The sequence below is a fragment of the Triticum urartu genome, chromosome 4A, assembly GCF_056163025.1.
Source record: "Triticum urartu cultivar PI428250 chromosome 4A, HENAU_Tu73, whole genome shotgun sequence".
Classification (NCBI taxonomy): Eukaryota; Viridiplantae; Streptophyta; class Magnoliopsida; order Poales; family Poaceae; genus Triticum; species Triticum urartu.
In genome coordinates this window covers 42719429-42737732 of record NC_141876.1, presented here as the reverse complement: position 1 = coordinate 42737732, position 18304 = coordinate 42719429, and the positions used below count along the sequence as shown (strand labels likewise).

The 18304-nt window shown below is 46.6% G+C and overlaps 1 protein-coding gene, 1 non-coding gene and 1 pseudogene across 2 annotated transcripts; 1 reads left to right on the top strand and 2 right to left on the bottom strand.

Annotated features, from left to right (window-relative positions):
* Positions 1-4650: 4650 nt before the first annotated feature.
* Positions 4651-5118, bottom strand: LOC147974674 (uncharacterized). Its single transcript, XM_087520109.1, has one exon. The coding sequence runs from the start codon at positions 5116-5118 to the stop codon at positions 4651-4653; it is 468 nt and encodes a 155-aa protein (XP_087376235.1).
* Positions 5119-8094: 2976 nt separating this feature from the next.
* LOC147974673 (uncharacterized) lies at positions 8095-11205 on the bottom strand (annotated as a pseudogene).
* Positions 11206-11319: 114 nt separating this feature from the next.
* Positions 11320-13591, top strand: LOC125550509 (uncharacterized). The gene is made up of 2 exons (XR_015600221.1): positions 11320-11785; positions 12186-13591. It is a non-coding gene; the product is annotated as an uncharacterized LOC125550509 (transcript).
* The last annotated feature ends 4713 nt before the right edge of the window (positions 13592-18304 follow it).

Below are 18304 nucleotides of genomic sequence, written 5' to 3'. Positions count from 1 at the left end.
AAGCAACTAAATCTACTAACCTAATTAAAGAAACTAAATCTACTAACCTAAAGCAACTAAATCAACTAACCTAAAGCAACTAAATCTGCTAATTAACCTAAAGCAACTAAATCAACTAACCTAAAGCAACTAACCTATAGCAACTAAATGTACTCACCTAAAGCAACTAATTAAATCAACTAATTAACCTAAAGCAACTAAATCTACTAACCTAAAGCAACTAAATCAACTTACCTAAATCAACTAACCTAAATCAACAAACCTAAAGCAACTAACTTAAATCAACTATATAACCTAAAGCAACTAAATCAACTAAAACAGCAAGAAAAAAAGAAAAAAATAAAGGGCAGAACCTCACCAGGGGGCGGAGCGGCGCTGGGCGGTGGGCGGCCTCGTGGGTCGGGTGCGGTGGGGGTCGGCGATGGTGGGGGTCGGCGACGACGGGGGCGGTGGGGGTCAACGGCGGGGGCGGCTGGCAAAGAGCAGGCTGACGGCAAACATGTTCTTTGCCATCTGCTCATTCTTTGCCGTCAGTTTTCGTCAACCTGATGGCAAAGAGGGTCTTTGCCATTAGCTAGCTGATGGCAAAGAGCTGGCTGATGGCAAAGATCCTTATTCCAGTAGTGTTTGCGGCCGCCCGCACCGCCACATCAGCCGCCGCCATTTCCGCCACAATATGGGCCTCGGCGGCCCTTGTCCTCTCCTTCCCATGGTGGGCCGCCCGTTCCCGGTGGACTCATAGTCTGATCGACTGGTGATGAGGAAGGAGAGGTGTTTCGGTTGCCGGGACCGCGAGGATCCGACCGCCCGGTGAGCCGACGCTATGGCGTTGCGGCGGATGGATTCGTCCATCGGCCGAGCGATGTCCTCCCACGAGCGGCGGAGTGCAATGCAGATTGTCATTGTCTCCTCCAACCCACACGTGATGACACCCCAGTCGACAGATCCGGACTGGTCGGAGTCCGATCCACTGCGTGCCATAGCGGAGAAGGACGGAAACCGCCGGAGGTGAGCTCGGGTGGCGGAGGGGATTAGAGGAGAGTGGAGTGAAGTGGTAGGGTTTGCTCCGGCGAGCGGATAGGGACGAGTATAAGTGGGGTCGGTTGGGTCAGCATGGACCGGGTCCAACATGGCGGGCGTGCCCGGGCGCCCCCATATCCGTCCCATATTTGGGCTGGATATGGAGGGGGGTCGGTCAGCCTGGGCGTCTGATGCATCCATCTGGGTCAAAAAAAACTTGATTGATAAGTGATCGGGCGGCCCGCCCGCACGTAAGAGACGGGTTTAAGAGGTCCGTCTGTAGATGCTCTTAATAGATGAAGATAGCAAATACAATGGCTGCTTTAGTTATGAACTTATGACTATGTGTTCCCTAAATAAATAAATAAAGTATCTGTTAGTGGGGTCTGGGGCAGTTTAACAACGTGTCAGACATACATAACTTATTGATCTCGCCGGGTTGTATATATAAATAAGAAAAATAGATGATTGGTTTCAAAAGTGCCTTTCTGCTCCCGAGCTTAAATGAGCTCGTTGAACAGTAAAATCGAAGTTCTTTTAAAAAAAATCCAATTTTTTTGGAAGAAACATTTACAAAAGTTCTAAGTACTTGCAAAAATTCATTAATGGAATCACATTCATGTAAGGCGTGGCCAAAAAAACTAATTCAATGCTTCAAAATGCTTTTAAAAGTAGCATTTTCAGAGTACGGGCTTTTTTTGCCACACCTTCTAGGAATGTGATTTCATAACGAATTTTTGCAAGCCCTTAAAACTTTTGTCAATGTTTCTTCCAAAAGAGTTTCGGATTTTTTTTTGATTTTACTGTTCACCCGAGCTCATTTGAGCTCAGGAGCAGAAACTCTGCGTCCGGTTGGTTTCAACTATATATAGTACTAGAGGATTGTAGGTCGTAAATTTACAAACCAAATATGTTTTATATGTGATGAAAAACATATGTTCAGAAATTTCATCCACATATGAGTTCAGTGATATGCTTTTGATGACCCTATACATATATTTGGTTAGTCAAATTGACGAACTAGAAGCATACGCAAGCCCTATACACCCAGCCAGAGGGAGTAGTAGTAGCAGCAGATGAGGTGGATGGCTGCTCGAAATTGCTACCGAATGCTGGAGACATATAGCTCAGAATTCCACCCGCTATTGCTACAGAGTGCATCGTGATCTAGTCCCAAGCTGTATTGTCAATGCATATTTGAAACACCCGAACTCCTATGTGGCGGTATATATTTTGTGTTTTATTCGATGTCTGCCTCACATTGTTTACAACTTGGCATCTCATGTGGTATGGATGGGAGTGGATTAATGATTTGTACTGACATAAATGCATGGGGTACTCTATATTAATTATGCTTGCATCATCCTTATTAACACAATTAGTTCTCCCATTCAATTCACATCCAAAGTTGATCGGATAAATCTAGCTTTGATGGATGCTTTTCTCTCCCACACCAAATATTTCTAGGAAGGGTAAATAAAGTTCATTTAGAATCATTATCGCGTTCATCTTTTCATGTGTGGATGAAGAAAGGCATAAAATGATACATGTTCATACAAAAAATAAAGTGGTCAGGGTATATGTCTCAGAGAGGCTCATTGTCCAACCACCTATGAGCCATGGCGAAACATTCTTTAGGCCGGTACTCTAGAGCAATATGATCAGCACCGTGTACAAATAACGAATGATGACCTCTGCCATGTTAGAACATATATGGTTCCCCATGGACATGATTTGGAAAGGAAAACAAGATCACCTTCACTATGGCAAATGTCATATTGTTTGTGTATTCTATTGTAAATCTACAAAAAAAAGATGCATCCCATGTCAAAAAGAGTGGGGAGAAAGCCAACACACAAGCAGTGGCGGAGGCAGGATTCAAGTATAGAGGGGGCCGAGTACATATATTGATCTAATCTCGTTGGTAATTACTCGTCGCTCCTGCTAAAATTGTCGATCGTTGGGGGGGGGCCCTGCTCGTCCCCCTGGCTCCGCCCCTGCACACAAAGTATGTGCCATGAAGTTTTTCTTATATTTGAAATAGCGAAGTAGAAAGGCTTAACCCAGCAGCTTGCCCACTAAGATGCCATGCCCTCCAGTCATCAATGATGGAAAAGTTCAAGGATCTTATCCATGCTTGTGTGCCAAGAAATGGTGCCTCGAGATCATGGTCTCCGCTGCGCTCACAAGTAGTTTTAATTATGAGGTGCGAAGGGACATTTCAAGCCAATGTGATTAAGTAAAGTTTTTACCATGCCCTTGTTTGTACCTATATACAAGTGCACGATAACCTCTCGTAGTGAGGTTGACATGGTATGGTATACTGCTCAGTATCTCATATGTGTAGGGGAGCCCTATGTTGCATTGTATCCACTCACTGGTTGTTCCCTATTGTCAAATTATCTTTCATCAACAGTGTTCCAAATGATGTGGGTTGGTAAAAAGAATACCATGTGTGCTCCTACATGGGGTCTATTAAGCTAAAAAGTCAACTTTGAATATAAACTCTGCACCAAGTTCTGTTTTGGTATGAAAACTTTGAAATCATCTAAATATAACCATATACTTTTGAATTAATAAATTACATGCCTCTCACGAAAAATCATGTCTTTTGCGCAATTTTGTTTCAATATTTTTTTTCCAAAAACATAGGGAAAACGAGCAAAAACCGAAGAAGACAAAAAGAACATCTAAAAGAAGAAAACATGTATATAAAAAATTAAAAAAATCCCGAGGGAGCACCCAACGCGTGACACGTGGCGGTGGCCGAGGGCGTGCTCTTAGCCCACCAAAAATGACCCTTGCAAGAGCCCCGCAACGAGTTCTCCTCAGCTTTTTTTTATGGGATACGAGTACTCCTTAGTTTTTTTGTATTTGTATTTGTTTTTTAGGAACACAAGTAGTCTTTAGTTTTTCTAGAAACATCTGTAATTTTATTCATATTCATAGTAAATACAAGTACACGGACTTGGATATAAAATCCAAAAATTACAAAGTAACTCCTATACAATGCAATCTCTTGGAAACACCTTCTTCGTTGTATCAGTCTCTACTAGAAGAAATACTCCAATCACTTCGATAAAGAGGCTGCAATTGGACTGGAGTAACAGTGTTGCCACTCTTTCAGCCGCACGAGTGTTACCAATAATAGTTTTTGAAAGCACCTTGAGTCGCTTATCCAAAAAGATGGAAAGTCTTGATCGGTGAATGTAATTGGGCCAAGGATGATCCCCTATAAGTAAAGTCCGTCGGATCACAATATCTTCATCATTGTGTTAATAAAATATTTCAACTACACAAAGAATCAAGCCAACAAAAAAAGTTTGACACAACAACATAAACTCATTTTTTTCGAGGGTACGCCAAAGGCGTACCATAGCTTTATATGAGAAAGAAATTATGTACAAGAGAGTTACAGGGTGGCAAGATAGGGATCACAGGACGATCCTAACATAGCCAGACATCCACTCCGAAAGTCTAACACTAATCCTCACTAACTACATGATCTCCAAAAGCTCCTGTTGCTATCCAGTTCCTAAGTTCGTCGAAGATCGCCTCGGCTGTGCCCCACTCGTTCAGGATGGAACGATTTCCAAACACTCTCCCATTGCGTTGCTTCCATAGACTCCATCAGATGAGCATGACCACCGCATCAAAACGTTTCCGGGATCCCTTAGAGATACGTTTCCTAGTCGCCGACCACCATGGCACCAAACTGTCCAAAGCATTAGGGCAGAGCTGCGGATCCAAGTGCATCCTGCACATGCACAGGTACCATACTTGTCGCGCAAAGACGCACTGCAACAAGATATGCTCAACTGTGTCTTCCTCTTGGTCGCAAAGAAAGCAAGCGGAAGGTTGGTCTTGCATACCATGGCAGACTCTCCTATCTGCGGTCCATAGACGGTACTGGACAGCAAGCCACATGAAGATCTTGCAAGCAAGCGGCATCCAGCACTTCCAGATAGCCGAGAAAGAATGAAACCGGATCCCACCTTGACAGAGCATCTTATAAGCGGAGGACGCGGTGTATGTCCCATTGTTGTTCCAGGCCCAAATTGGCTTATCTTCAGCCTCCGGGTCCAGCTGTACGTCCATGAGAATCTCCCAAAGGGTGATGTACTGGGTGAGCCACTCCGTGCAAAGATCTCCAACGATGTCATTGGCCCAATCGTGTGAGTTCAGGGCATCTAGAAGACTTCTCTTGTTGCGCACTTGCGTCCGAACCCAAGCCACCACGAGGGGAGCAATGTCGTTTATGGTGGCCCCATTACACCATCTATCCTTCTAGAATAGGATTTGCGCTCCTCCACCAATCTGCCACTTGACCAGGCTCTCAAAAGCAGCAGACACGTTTTTATCCATGACCAAGTTGAGGCCCTGCCAAGGCCTTGTCCTGTCCATACGCCTCAACCACTCCCATCTCAATCTTAGGGCAATCCCATGCTTGTAAAGATCAATCATACTCAGTCCACCGAGCTGTTTCGGGCGACAAACCCTTCTCCAGGAAACAACACACTTTCCACCATGGACCTCCTCGGTGCCTCCCTAGAAAAAGGCGCGACAACCTTGGTCGACATGCTCCAAAGCCCATTTGGGGGCCTCCGCAATCATCAGATGGTGAGTAGCGCGTGCTCTCATAACTTGGTTGACGAGGATGAGACGACCGAGCCTGGTAACTAGGCCTCTTTGCTAGCCAAGTAGGATGTGCAACACCATGTCGACAACTGGCTGCCATTCGGACCTTCTAAGTTGCGTGATACTCAGCTGTAGTCCGAGATACTTGCAGGGGAAAGCTCCAATCTTCCAAGGCAAAGCACTTTTGATGAGCTCCTCATCATCAGCCTCCGAACGGATCATGATGGCAGAGGATTTGGCATAGTTCACTTTTAATCCAGAAGCAGCTCCAAAGATGTCGAGGACCTCTTTCACAAAAAAGCAGATCTGCAATGCCAGGTTTGATGAATAAAAGTACATCGTCTGCATATAAGGATAGCCGCTGCAGCAGAGTGCAACCTCTCATGATACTTAGAACTCCATATTCATGCGCCCTGATGACTATCTTTGTGAGGACGTCCATTGCAATAACGAAGAGTAAGGGGGAGATCGAGTCCCCTTGTCTTAAGCCTTTAGCATGCATGAACTTAACACCTGCAGATCCATTAACCACCACTCTAGAGCTGGCCGAGGTGAGCAAAGTAGCAATCCAAGATATCCATCTGTCCGAGAAACCCTTAGCATGCAGCACCTCGAAAAGAAAGGGCCAAGAAAGGGAGTCGAAAGCCTTGGAGATGTCTAGCTTAAGGAGCACTCCTTTAGCTTTCCTGTGATGTAACTTACGCGCAATCTGCCGGACTAGGAGGAAGTTATCATGCAAGTTCCTCCCTTTGATGAAAGCGGATTGATTGACATGGACCAATTCTCCCATACGTGGCTTGAGCCTAGTGGAGAGCAGCTTCGAGGCAAACTTTGGTATGCTATGAATAAGACTGATCGGTCGGTAGTCAGAGACCGAACGTGCCTCCGTAGATTTGGGGATTAGGGTGATCAAGGCTTGATTCAGCCGGCCGAAGCCCCGACCATTCCCAATGAACAGCTTGTGAATAGCCGCCATAAGATCCACCTTCACTATCTCCCAGGCGCTTTGAAAGAACAGGCCGATGAAGCCATCCGGACCCGGAGCACGGTCCGACGGCGAGTCCTTGATTACCGCCCAAATTTCCTCCTCCTGGAACACACAGTCTTGCTTCGATAGATCGACAGGTTCAAGCCCTAGAGCTTCCAGGTCTAGCGTAAAGTCACGGGCAGTATCCTTGCCCAACAGCGCTTTGTAGGCCGCATGGAAAGCATCCTCTTTTCCTTTCTGATCAGTGATGATCCTATCCTCCACTTGGATAGAAGAGATATAATTCTTCGTACGTCTCCCATTTGCCACTAGATGAAAGAGTTGTGTGTTTGCATCCCCTTCCCGAAGCCACGAGATCCTTGATCTCTATCTTGCGATCGTCCTTTCGAGGGAAACCAAGGCCAGCACAAGGTGTTTGAGAGTTTTCCTGAGCCAGTGCTCCTCTGCCGATAAAGTTCGCGTCTCCTGGGCACAGTCGAACCTCAAGATCACTAGATTTGCAATGGCAATTTGTAATTTAATGTTGCCCACTTTCTTCTGACCCCAAGTTGCCAGCGCGCGCCGTGTTTCTGAGAAGGGTATCAAGTCTCAAAAAGGGGTCTGTGATAGGAGCCTCACACACCCAGGCCTCCTTCACAACGTCCATATAGCCCTCCATCTTAACCCAGAATTTCTCAAAACGCCTTTTGGTGAAAATATGTTCTGCTAAGGCGAGCTGTAGTGGACAATGATCCGAAGTCGAGGTGGAGAGCTCTTGTAGCAGACAATCAGGGTGGTCCAACTCCCAGTCCATAGAGACAAAGGCGCGATCAATTTTGGTGAGCGTTGGTACCTCCCTCTCATTACTCCACGTGAATCTACGGCCATGGAGGAATAGCTCTTTCAGACCATGATCGTCCACGCAGCGCTTGAACTTCCCCATCATTTGACGATCCAGCGCCGAATTGTTTTTGTCTGCCGCGTATAGGATTAGGTTGAAGTCACCAATTACCAACCATGGACCAGGGCACAACATCCTACGTTCCGAAATCTCCTGAAGAAAACTAACCTTTTGCTCGTCTTCTTGTGGCCCATAGACCACCGACAACCACCAAGGGGAGCCCTCCTTTGGTGACGCAAAACCCGTAATGAAGTTTGTATCATTGACACAATTTGTCAATAGGCCTTAGTGGAGTCCCAAACCAGAAAGATCCCACCTCTCGTGTCGGACGCTGGCAGATAAGTAAAGCCATCATAATTAGGACCCATACATTGTAGGATTACAAATTTATCTACCAAGTCGAGCTTAGTTTCTAAAATACAAATTATCGCCACTAGCATAGAATCCACGAACTCTCTGAGCGCCTTTCTTTTTGCTGGACTATTGAGGCCTCGCACATTCCAGCACACCAACTCCATCGCGTCGCACGACATCAGGGGGAGAAGCTCCCGTGTCTCCCACCGGCTTCCTATTGGACCATAACCGACTCAGTCGTCTCCAACGCATCGCCAAGGTCGAGAGGGATCGCCTTCCCGAAGATGTCTGCAATAGCTCTCAACTGTGGTTCCTGTAGAGGAGAATCAAACACCGTCCTGAGCTGACCTAGCGCATCTTCGGAGATCGCCAGGTCCTCGCAGTCAAACCCCAGGGTCTTGAGGAGAACAGTTTCAGCAGCCGACGCCCTGGACTTCCTAGGTCCACCAATGCAAGTCGAGCGAGTCGCGCGCCGAGGCGTGAAAGGGTCCTGCCCAGCACGAACTCCACTCATCCCTTCGAATTCTTTGAGTAGCGGCGGAGCAAGCTTCTTGAGAAGGCCAGCACAAAAAGTCTTAATGTTGTATAGGGCAGCTTGCTCCTTGGATGTTAGGTTGGGCACCGCCGGAAGCACAGCTAGCTCAGATCTCTCCTCGGACGAAAGCTGCATGGGCTGCATGGCCTGCATGGCCTGCATGCCAACCCGGGACGTGGTCATATTGGGGTCCAACCCGCTCGGCGTGGGAATCGAGCCAGAGACCTCCAGGATCGATCCATCATTATTTCCATTTGTCGCATGTAACAGAATCTCCAGCACTGGGGGCCCAGCCTTCAACGTTGGCCAATGGCACCACTGGACACACAACATCCACCGAAGCAACCTTGGGGGGCGAGGGGAGAAGAAGGCCAGTGGGCCCCCAGGGAATCTCCAACAGGCGAAACCGGACTGGCCCCACTGTCACGCCTAACAGCAGCTTCAGGCTCCACCGACCCCTCCTGAGCGGATAGGACATGGGCAGTTTGAATCGCCAGTTCCACATTGGGCGGATCAGCCGGGCCAGACTGCAGCGCAACCTCCACCACACAGCCCTGGTCAAAAGCAGTCTCCCGGGGAACAACCGAAGGCGACAGAACAGTTGTGTCTTGCGCAGGGTCTGGCGTCACCACCCGCTCGGGCCCCAGCGGCCGTAGCGGCCCCACCTGAGGAGTGGAATCTTCTGCATCTTCCCGAACCATCATCGGTGCCACCGTTGGTGCTGCCACAGACCGCGCGTGAACATCCCTGCCGATCTGGACCGGAGCAGGGGGCACCACCGGAAGACGGGACGTCGCCGCTCCGCCATGCTCCATAGGCGGCAGCCCCCAGGACGAGGGCCCGATGCGTCCAAGGAGCGCATGCCGGTAGGAACCACCCATCCCGCGTGGCGGTTGCACACCTCCGCGGTGATCACGGACACCCCTAGTCCATGGCAAGACACGCCATTCACCCATGCTAGAGAAGTCATCGGAGTCCTCAGGCAGTCCACTCTGACCGCTGCCATCCGAGCTGGGCGGCCTCAGCCAAGCCTCCGGGCCATCGTGCTCCCTAATCCTCCCAATATGAATCAAGGTCTTGTATTCGAACAACTGTCTGGACGTAGGCTGGTGCGCGGCCGGATCAAATGCTGCCTCTGGCTCCGGCACCCAAAGCAGCTTGTCCACGGGCACCGAGTCTGGATCGACACACCAAGCGCGAACTTTGAACAGGGAGAGCTCTTCTCGGCTTGCGGTCTCAGGAGCCAAACTCTCAACAAGGCAGGAGGAGCCGAGCAGCTCCGCCGCCGTCTCTCTGGTCCAAATGTGAGAAGGCACTCCCTCAATCATCAGGTCAATTTGCGAGCACATGATTCTGGACACCGCCTAGGCTTGCCGCAGCTATGGTTTGACGAAGAGCTTGGAGAAACCATGCTCGACAGAGCCCGCTGCCAGCGCCTTATTGCGAAATTCAGTCCTCACAAACAGCACAAGAAAGTCTTCGGGATGGAACTTGTGAACGGAGAAGCAGTGGCGGGGAATACGCAACTGGACAGAGATGGCTTCAGCGGCATCCTGGCAAGACACAGGAGGCCGAGGACCTCCGACATATGCCACCACCGCCAGCTGAAGGCGACGCTCCAGGTCATCTATCTCCGGGTCCGCAGGAGGATGCAGGGGGCACCAGAGTTGCTCGCCACTGCCAGCCCGAAATCCACAGGTGCGGTGTCACCCGCCACTGACGAGGGCCCCTCCTGGGGAGGGGCTTGCTGAGTGGCCGGAGACAGCCTGCTCGCGATTCCGGCTGGCACCAGTGGCAGAGCGGTCCGTGCCACCTTAGCCAACGCCTCCCGCCGGAGATCCTCCTCCGACCCGGGACTCCGAGGCCGCTTGCACTCCATGGAGATGTGCCCCTCAAGGCCACAGCGGATGCACAGCGGCGGAAAGGTGCATTCATCCCGGCGGTGACCCTCCCGGAAGCACTTGAAGCACAGACCAAAAAGGTCTGACGGAATCTCCCTGCGCTCCGGCGACGAAGAAGGAGAGCGCGCCCTGGATCTGCCAGTGGTCGCCTGCTTCTGGAAAGCCTTCCGCTTTCGCCGGAGCGCCTTGCGAGAAGGGCCTGGCCTTTTCCATGGTGCCGCCGCACCAGCCGCCGCGGGCGGGGCGGGGACGAGGGGGGCGCCGATGGCCCGGTCGAAGATGCGGAGCCCGACGAGGCCGAGAGCCCCAAACCCGAGACCAGCGGACGCAGCCTCGAAGACACCAAACCCGGGCTCGCAGATTCGGAGGCCACGGCGGGGAACGCGGGAGCGCTGGGCGGCGGGGGGGAGGGTGGACGCCGGGGACCTGGGTGGTCATCGGCGTGGAGAGGGGAGGTGGACGCCGGGGCCGGAGTGGCCGCCGGCGGGGGAGGGAGGCGTTAAAAACAAATAAGAGTCGCAAAGTAGACGGTGGGGAAGTGTAACATAAACTCATCAGATCCGAATAATCAGATCTACGAGAACAGAAAACTCTCTAATCTCATGACATCACCAGAAGAACGAAAGTAAATTTATTCTCACAAAATACGCTAATCACTAGATGATGACAAAAGAATATAGGATTCTTGAAGATGCGAGGTCTTCCATCTCTCAGCGCCTAAGGTGACAGCCAAAGATAAGAGGACCAAACACTCTATTGCTGCTGCTGCGTCGGCGGCTACAGCCCTAGTGAAACCCTCGAAAACAACGGTGGCGATAAGAAAGCAGCCCCCAGGATCAATCAGGACCTGATCGATCGAGGAGGGTTTGTGGGTTTGTGGGCCGAGCATGAGTTTATCTCGGTAAGTTTTTTTCTCGAGACGCATGAGTTTTTTTTTCTTTTTTGGAGAATCCATTAGTTATTGGAGGTGTAGTGGGCCGAGCTTCTGGGCTGCGCGATTTCAGGTGAGCAGGTGAGCTTTCAGCCATCTGATATAGCTCCCCTCCTACCCTAATTAAAATGAAAAAGCCTAATTCCAACCCTTTTCTAGTTTCTACGCCGCCTTCTCCAACCCTTCCCCCCGCCGCCGCCTTCTCCAACCCTTCCCGCCTGGCCGCCGTCTTCTCCCAACGCTTCCCCAGCCCGCCCCTACGCCGCCGCCTTATTCCACACGCTTCCACCGGCATCCGGCTATTCGTTTTGGAGTTAGCCCCGGTTCCTATCATTTTGCGCGAGATCCTGTGATACGCGGAGAGCACGCGCCAGATCTAGATCTGGCCATAGCTTTCTTGAAAATAACCATTTGCGAGCGCAAAGAGGGAACCAAAGGTCCAATGTCCACCGATTGCTTTGAGTGAATGGGCTTGTCCTCTCATGTTAGGTTTTGGCAGCGCGGGCTTCAGGTGGCCTTGTACGGTGGGTCTGATGATGTAAGTTACTTCGTGTTTCACTTCTACTTTGCTCCCATAGTGGATTCTTTTGGGACATATCCGTCCCCTGAATGATGGAAGTTTACTTCTCCTATTTTTTTTTTGGTCACACTAAAAAACATCAATTATCTCTTGTCGAAAAAATAGCTACTCTTTCCGCTGGCCGGCGGAGTTGTCGAGTCGGTCTGGAACCGGCAGTCGGATCCGTTTTCATGTCTATCAGCAGATTACCTGCCTGGTGTCCGGATCGGTCCGAGTTGTCGACCGCCTGGTGTCCTGATCGGTTTGGGAACCGGTAGTCCGATATGTTTTCATGTCTATCAACAGAGCACGTACCTGATTCTGCTCAAATATATATGCACTCTCACCAAGATTAACATTGTCTTGTTGGTGCATTTAGGACGCGACGAAGGCTGTGATGGCTGTGAGCTTGAAAACCATCCTGGAAATACTGAAGGTATACAAGCGGAGAGTGCGACGGCAGGTTCCTGTGATACCTGACGAGATTGTCTTTGAGACTCTTGTCCGGCTGCCTGTTAAATCTATCATAAGGTTCAAGTCCGTCAACAAGACTTGGCATGCTATCATCTCTCATCCATGCTTCATCGGTTCACATCTCCAACAATCTGCCAAGAACCAAGAACGCAAGCCTTCCTTCCTCATTACCCCACATACCCTGGACAAGGTGATCGATAGTGAGGCCTGGCCGACCACCTTTTCCAACTTTATCCCCTTCTACTCATGGCAAGAGGGCCAGGACAATGCGTGCCTTGTTCACTCAACAACCTTCCGTGGCGAGTTTGGGTCAGTTCACAACATGGTGCACTGTGATGGGCTTGTAGTGCTCCCGACCAACACCAAGGTGTATGTCTTCAACCCAGCAATACATGATGTCCTTAAGTTGTGTAATGGCCAAAAGGATGAGTGGCTATTCCCGACTGTCGGTTTGGGCCTTGACCCTCGCACGAGTAAGTACAAGGTTGCTCGCTTCTTTTACCGTTCAATAAATTTTTCTACGAGGACTTATAGTGTGGGAATGGAAATCTTTACTATCGGTGGTGATGATAACTCCTGGCGGAGTGTTGCGGAGGATCCACCGTTGCCAATTGAGCCGGGGACCGTCACGCACTTTAAGGGCTCTTTTTTTTTTGCTCGTGTGGGATGAACTCGTTGAAAGGTGCCCACAAGGTGTTCTTCGCTTCAGTTTAGAAGATGAAACATTTAGTTTCATATGCCATCCTCAACTTCAGTCATGCAAAGGGGAGCAGCTCAACTTTATTGAGCTAGGTGGAGAACTATGCCTAGCTCAATGCCTTGATGGGAAACAAGTAATATGGATGCTGCACTCTGTTGACGGTCATGAATGGATTCAACACCGTGTTATTATCTTACCTAAGCCAGAGCTATACAAAACTTTATCGGTCATTCCTGAATATGTTTTGCTTATTCGCAGTGGTAATAGTCTTTACCACTATGCTGATGCCGGTCGAGATGCAAGGGAAGTGGTTCGTCTGGATCAGCTGAGGTAAGAATCCTAGAGTTGGGTCCTTTGATTATGTTGGTCAAGATATCTTCATCTTTGACATGTTTTCATACACGGAGAGTCTTCATCCAGTGACAAAGCCAGGCCAACAGAGAATCTATAAGGATGGAAATGAAGCATTAGATGGATGATGAAAAGCATTCGAGAGAAGCCATCTTAATTATCAGTTTAGTTTGTCTTTTATCACTGTAACCGCAGGCCATGTGGGGCCATACATGTACCGTTTGTTTACCTGCCTGAACAATGAACCAGCTACTCTCTCTGCTCGTCGTTTTTTTCTCCTTCCGTTATATCCTAGGTAGGTTTATTAGGCCCTCTTTTATTTTGGTCTTAAGTATGACCTAAAATTTTAACCAACGAAACATAAACTATATGTCACAAAAGCTATATTGTTGAAAAGCTCTTTCAAATACAAATCAAATAATCTAATTTTTTTAAAGCATATACTACGTATTTTAGTAGTCTATAGTTGGTCAAAGTCTGGCCCAAATACAAAGAGGCGCTTGTAGTTTTTTTTATCGTCTTCTTCGCCATCAAAGGGACCTCTCCTATACCCATATTTTTCTCTTCCTTAATGGCGATCTCTTCCTCCCACCTCCCTCAAATTCCATGTTGTCCCCGCTCCTGACAACCAAGGGCGGATCCACCTAAGGTCATGGATGTAGACTGTACACCCAAATATTTTGGTGACAAAACTCTATATATGGTATATACTCCCTTCAATTATCACAAATAGTGTGCCCCTACTTTCCGAGACCCAAGTTTGATCGTAAACTCAACCAACGAGACCGACTGCGGCGGGACAAAAATTATATCACTGAATTCATATCGAAAATACGAATTCAATGGTATAACTTTTTACTTCCGCCACAATCGGTCTCGTTGGTTAAATTTGTTTCGAGTAGAGAACGAGAGACAATCGACAAGGATGTAAAGTAAACAGTTGTCTTTATTGATGATAGGATTACACATATATATAGCTCCCGAAGGGGTGCGTCCGAAGAGACATGAGACAACCGCCTCAATTTGGAAAAACAGGGATTAATAGGATTAATTAAATCCTAACACTCGTCCTAATCCATGCTTGTTAGTGTAAGTATCATCATTTTGAAAAAGCTCCTTCAAAAACTTTGTGGGAAAATATGAGAAGATAGGTGTTTGATATGTTGCTAAAACTTCTTCAAACCCAGTGGAAAAAATAAGGAAAAAATGACACAACATATAATGGTCATTGTCTCTTTTAACTCAACACGAGAAAACTCATAGAGTTTAGAGGACAATAAATATGTCATATATACTTTCCCAAAAACCCCGGTGGGGAAAACAGAAAGTATGACATATGATCTCATGTTGATATTACCTCATTAAAATTTTTTATGAGAACCTGTAAAGTAAACTCATGAAGGGAAAAATAGTATAATATGATGCATTGAACAGGAACAATTCAGGAAGATACTCCCCCTGATTCTTGCAAAATTCGAAGCCATCACATACCAAAACATAGAAGTTGGTAGAGACCCGCTGAACAAATCAGTCGCATGATCTGACTTGCAAGATATGCAATATAGTGATATTGCTTATTATGTAACATGTTTGCATCCGGGCAACACAAGAAACATTATCGTTGAGATAATGGTTGGTGAATGTAGCCATGAGGTCTGTTTCGAAGACTCTTCATGAGGGGGCTACCACACCTAGTAGGAACACTAAACTTGTCTACGATCTGACATAGTGGGGATCTGATGATGTATCCAATGATATCGGTGTTCACACTTTCTGTGAAACTGAAAAACCAGGACAAGATGTTTGATGCCTTAGAGATATCGAAAGATATTCTTGAGTACCAACCAATTGTGTTTGGTGGATCCAATGGCATTATGGAACGTTGAGTCCCAATATCTCATTTCCGTCATCTCTTGGTCTAAATAGATCTTTCTCTACGTCTAGAGAATGAACTACCATGAGAGTTATGGATGGATAAGATTTGTCCACAATGAATTTCTCCAATATATTTTGGATATAGACAACATAGTATACCATAATGCATGAATGAAGGTGCTCAAGTTGCAGTAACGAGCGGTGTTTTGGTTTACCCAAATCCTTCATTTAAACTCCGTCATTAGATGATTACATGTGTCGTCATTGCAGACATACAAACATGGATAATCATCTTTGCAGGAGTAATCCTTTTGTATAAGGAACTCACCACGTCGGTTGTACCATATATACCGACCACAATAAGTCGTATGGTGACTTACTAGTTTTACACAATGTATGTTGCATTTTGTATTTCGATTCAGAATTGAGATTCCATCGGAAATCAATCATATATGTCTGAATCTAGTGATCGACATGGATATGTAATCACTACATCTATCAACTGTAGAGATAGATAATTTTGTACTGCCAATGATATAAGTTATCGGAAAGAGATTCCACCTCTGGAGAATAGATGCGTATCTGCGTGAACCCTTGTGCTACAATACTTTCTCTTTATTTCACCACCTCGTTGTTCTCAATTCTGTTTCCAGAAAAAAACTGGTGTAGGTATTGCTTATGAATACCTTTCCATTATTGAGCAAGATCATTTCTACCTAGATTATACCCTTTGCTTGAGTTCAGTCCGAGTGTTGTTCACACTTTGCCATGGCCATGGTCTTTAGACCTGAATCATGTGAAAGGTTTTGCAATCTAGTTGGGAAATGTATGTCGACAATTGTAGATTTCTAGTTATATGTTTCTCCAGAATCTATATATCAATATAGAGTTGATGAAATATCATTACCCATGGTGACTGCTCGCGATTTCCCAATGCGATTGAGTCGGGTATTCCGATGTCCCGGTCATTGTGTGCACTATGACCTGAGTTGGTGGAGGTTTCCCATCCACTGGGTGTATACTACCCATTAGGTGTCTGTCAACATGAAGTTGACTTGCATTTACTAATTCACAGGCCTTGATATCCTTTCTTGCGAGAAGTTGAATCCTGATGTACTTTTGCCATACATCTCCCCCTGTTGCTTTGAACGGGGAGTGGAGTGGTTTTTGTTGGGACCTCCACTCTTTCAAGCGTACTTTTTCAGGATTGTAGGATTGTGTGACACCTTTATAGTCCGTAAATGAATCTGGCATGTTATTTGCAATGTGTTGCAAATCTTCTGAACACATAGTTCATATCTATGGATTTGAGGCAGAAATGTGTTGAACATTCCACTAATTTCCTGGCATTCTTTATGGTACTTGAAATCTCCCCCTAATGCTTGGAAATGTTCCTCATTGAATCAGCATATTGGCCTTGAATAACTCCCCATGCGAGGGGCTTGAGGTATTGACGGAAATACAATTATTCCTCACATAGATCCCAACTATATGTTGAGGGGCTAATGATGTATGCCGGGTGGTGATATCGGTATGCAACCGAATTACCGCAGATAGGAAATACTTGGTAGATATCCACATATCAAAGATAGAGGGGAATAAGATTATACAGTTTTGTCATGAGCGTGTAAAACTGCATGACTCCAACGTAAAGTTGGTAAGTTGCAATTCCAAAGTAAAGATAATGAAATGCGCCTAACTCTTTGGATAGGATTCTACCAAACCATTTTGAGTCTAGACATTAGGACAAATTGCTAAACTTCAATCCAAAGGCCATAGAGAAGGCCCTCAAGGAGAATTCTGCAATATTGTCCATTCAATTTGCTTGAAATCGATGTCAGGATAATGAGCCAATGGTTTCGTGTGAATAAAGCACACACTTAAGACCATCATGTAGATATGTCTTTTAGAACCATGGAATACCTGAATAGTCTACTCAATGGCTTGGAAGAACCACTTACCTCGACTTGATGCATTCAAGGAGTCTGAGTGGTCCAGCATAGACTTTAAGGTGTGCGAGCCTTAAAATTAGCTTCCCCGTGTCACTTGTAGTGCGCATAATATCCAAATGTTGATAAAATTTAGCATCATAACAACCATCAACTATTGGAATTGCTGATAGTTTCGGTTTCAACCCAATGTCCCTATGACCAAGGCAAGTATGCCAAGTTTGTCATGTACAAGACACTCTGAAAAACTATCTCGTATGCAACATGTGCTACGAGTTGAGTTGTATGTGTAGTACAATCCAGATGATACATAGAGAATGTGCTTGCCATATCCGTTGCATATATGGTAAAGAGAAGTTGTTTCTCTTTGTTGTTGTCATAAGTTTCTCTATGAAACTGTTTTGACGATACCTCTATAGTTTAGTAGGGTACGAGTTAAACCAGGAAGCAATAAATCATCCTGGCATTACTCAAGTACCCACAGGGATAGTAAATATGACTCGATTGAGCCAACAAATACCTCATCGCGCCTAGCGATTTTAAAATATATCCTTTCTCTCAACGAGAGTGGAAACATTTCACTTCCCTGAGTATAGAGCTTATGGTGCATATATCCACAAGGCACATGTCATCTTTCATCAGATTGACACCCGTAGAAATCTATATATAGACATGAAGATTCTCAATATGAAAATCACTCAGATATATAGAATACATACAAATGTACTTGTACCAAAGTGCTGATACAATAATATATGATGACAACAATAATTATGTTCTTATTAGAACATCATAAATGGACATAAATTATGTTGACCACTCAGGAGATTGAGAGACTAAACAATGTCTTCAAACATGTTAGTTGAGTCATATTCAACCACATGTTCTCCGTGTCCATAGGATCCTGTCATCACTGGTGATGTCGGGTTGAAGGTTGAAGTTTGCCCTTGAGTTTATTGTGTCCCAAGAATTGATAATACAGAATAACCAGATGCTGAGATCTGAATCTAATGCCTTATAATGTATAAGACAACATTTTTCTGTTAGCGGTGCGATCCTGACCAGAAGTGAATCCTGGATTACACACATTATCCCACGAGACACAAGAGTGATCATGATGTCCATGGCCTAGATAGGGCAGTGGTGGCC

What these genes read in the sequence shown, in the direction of transcription:
- LOC147974674 (XM_087520109.1), bottom strand. Translation starts at nt 5,118, where the DNA reads ATGGACGTACAGCTGGACCCGGAGGCTGAAGATAAGCCAATTTGGGCC.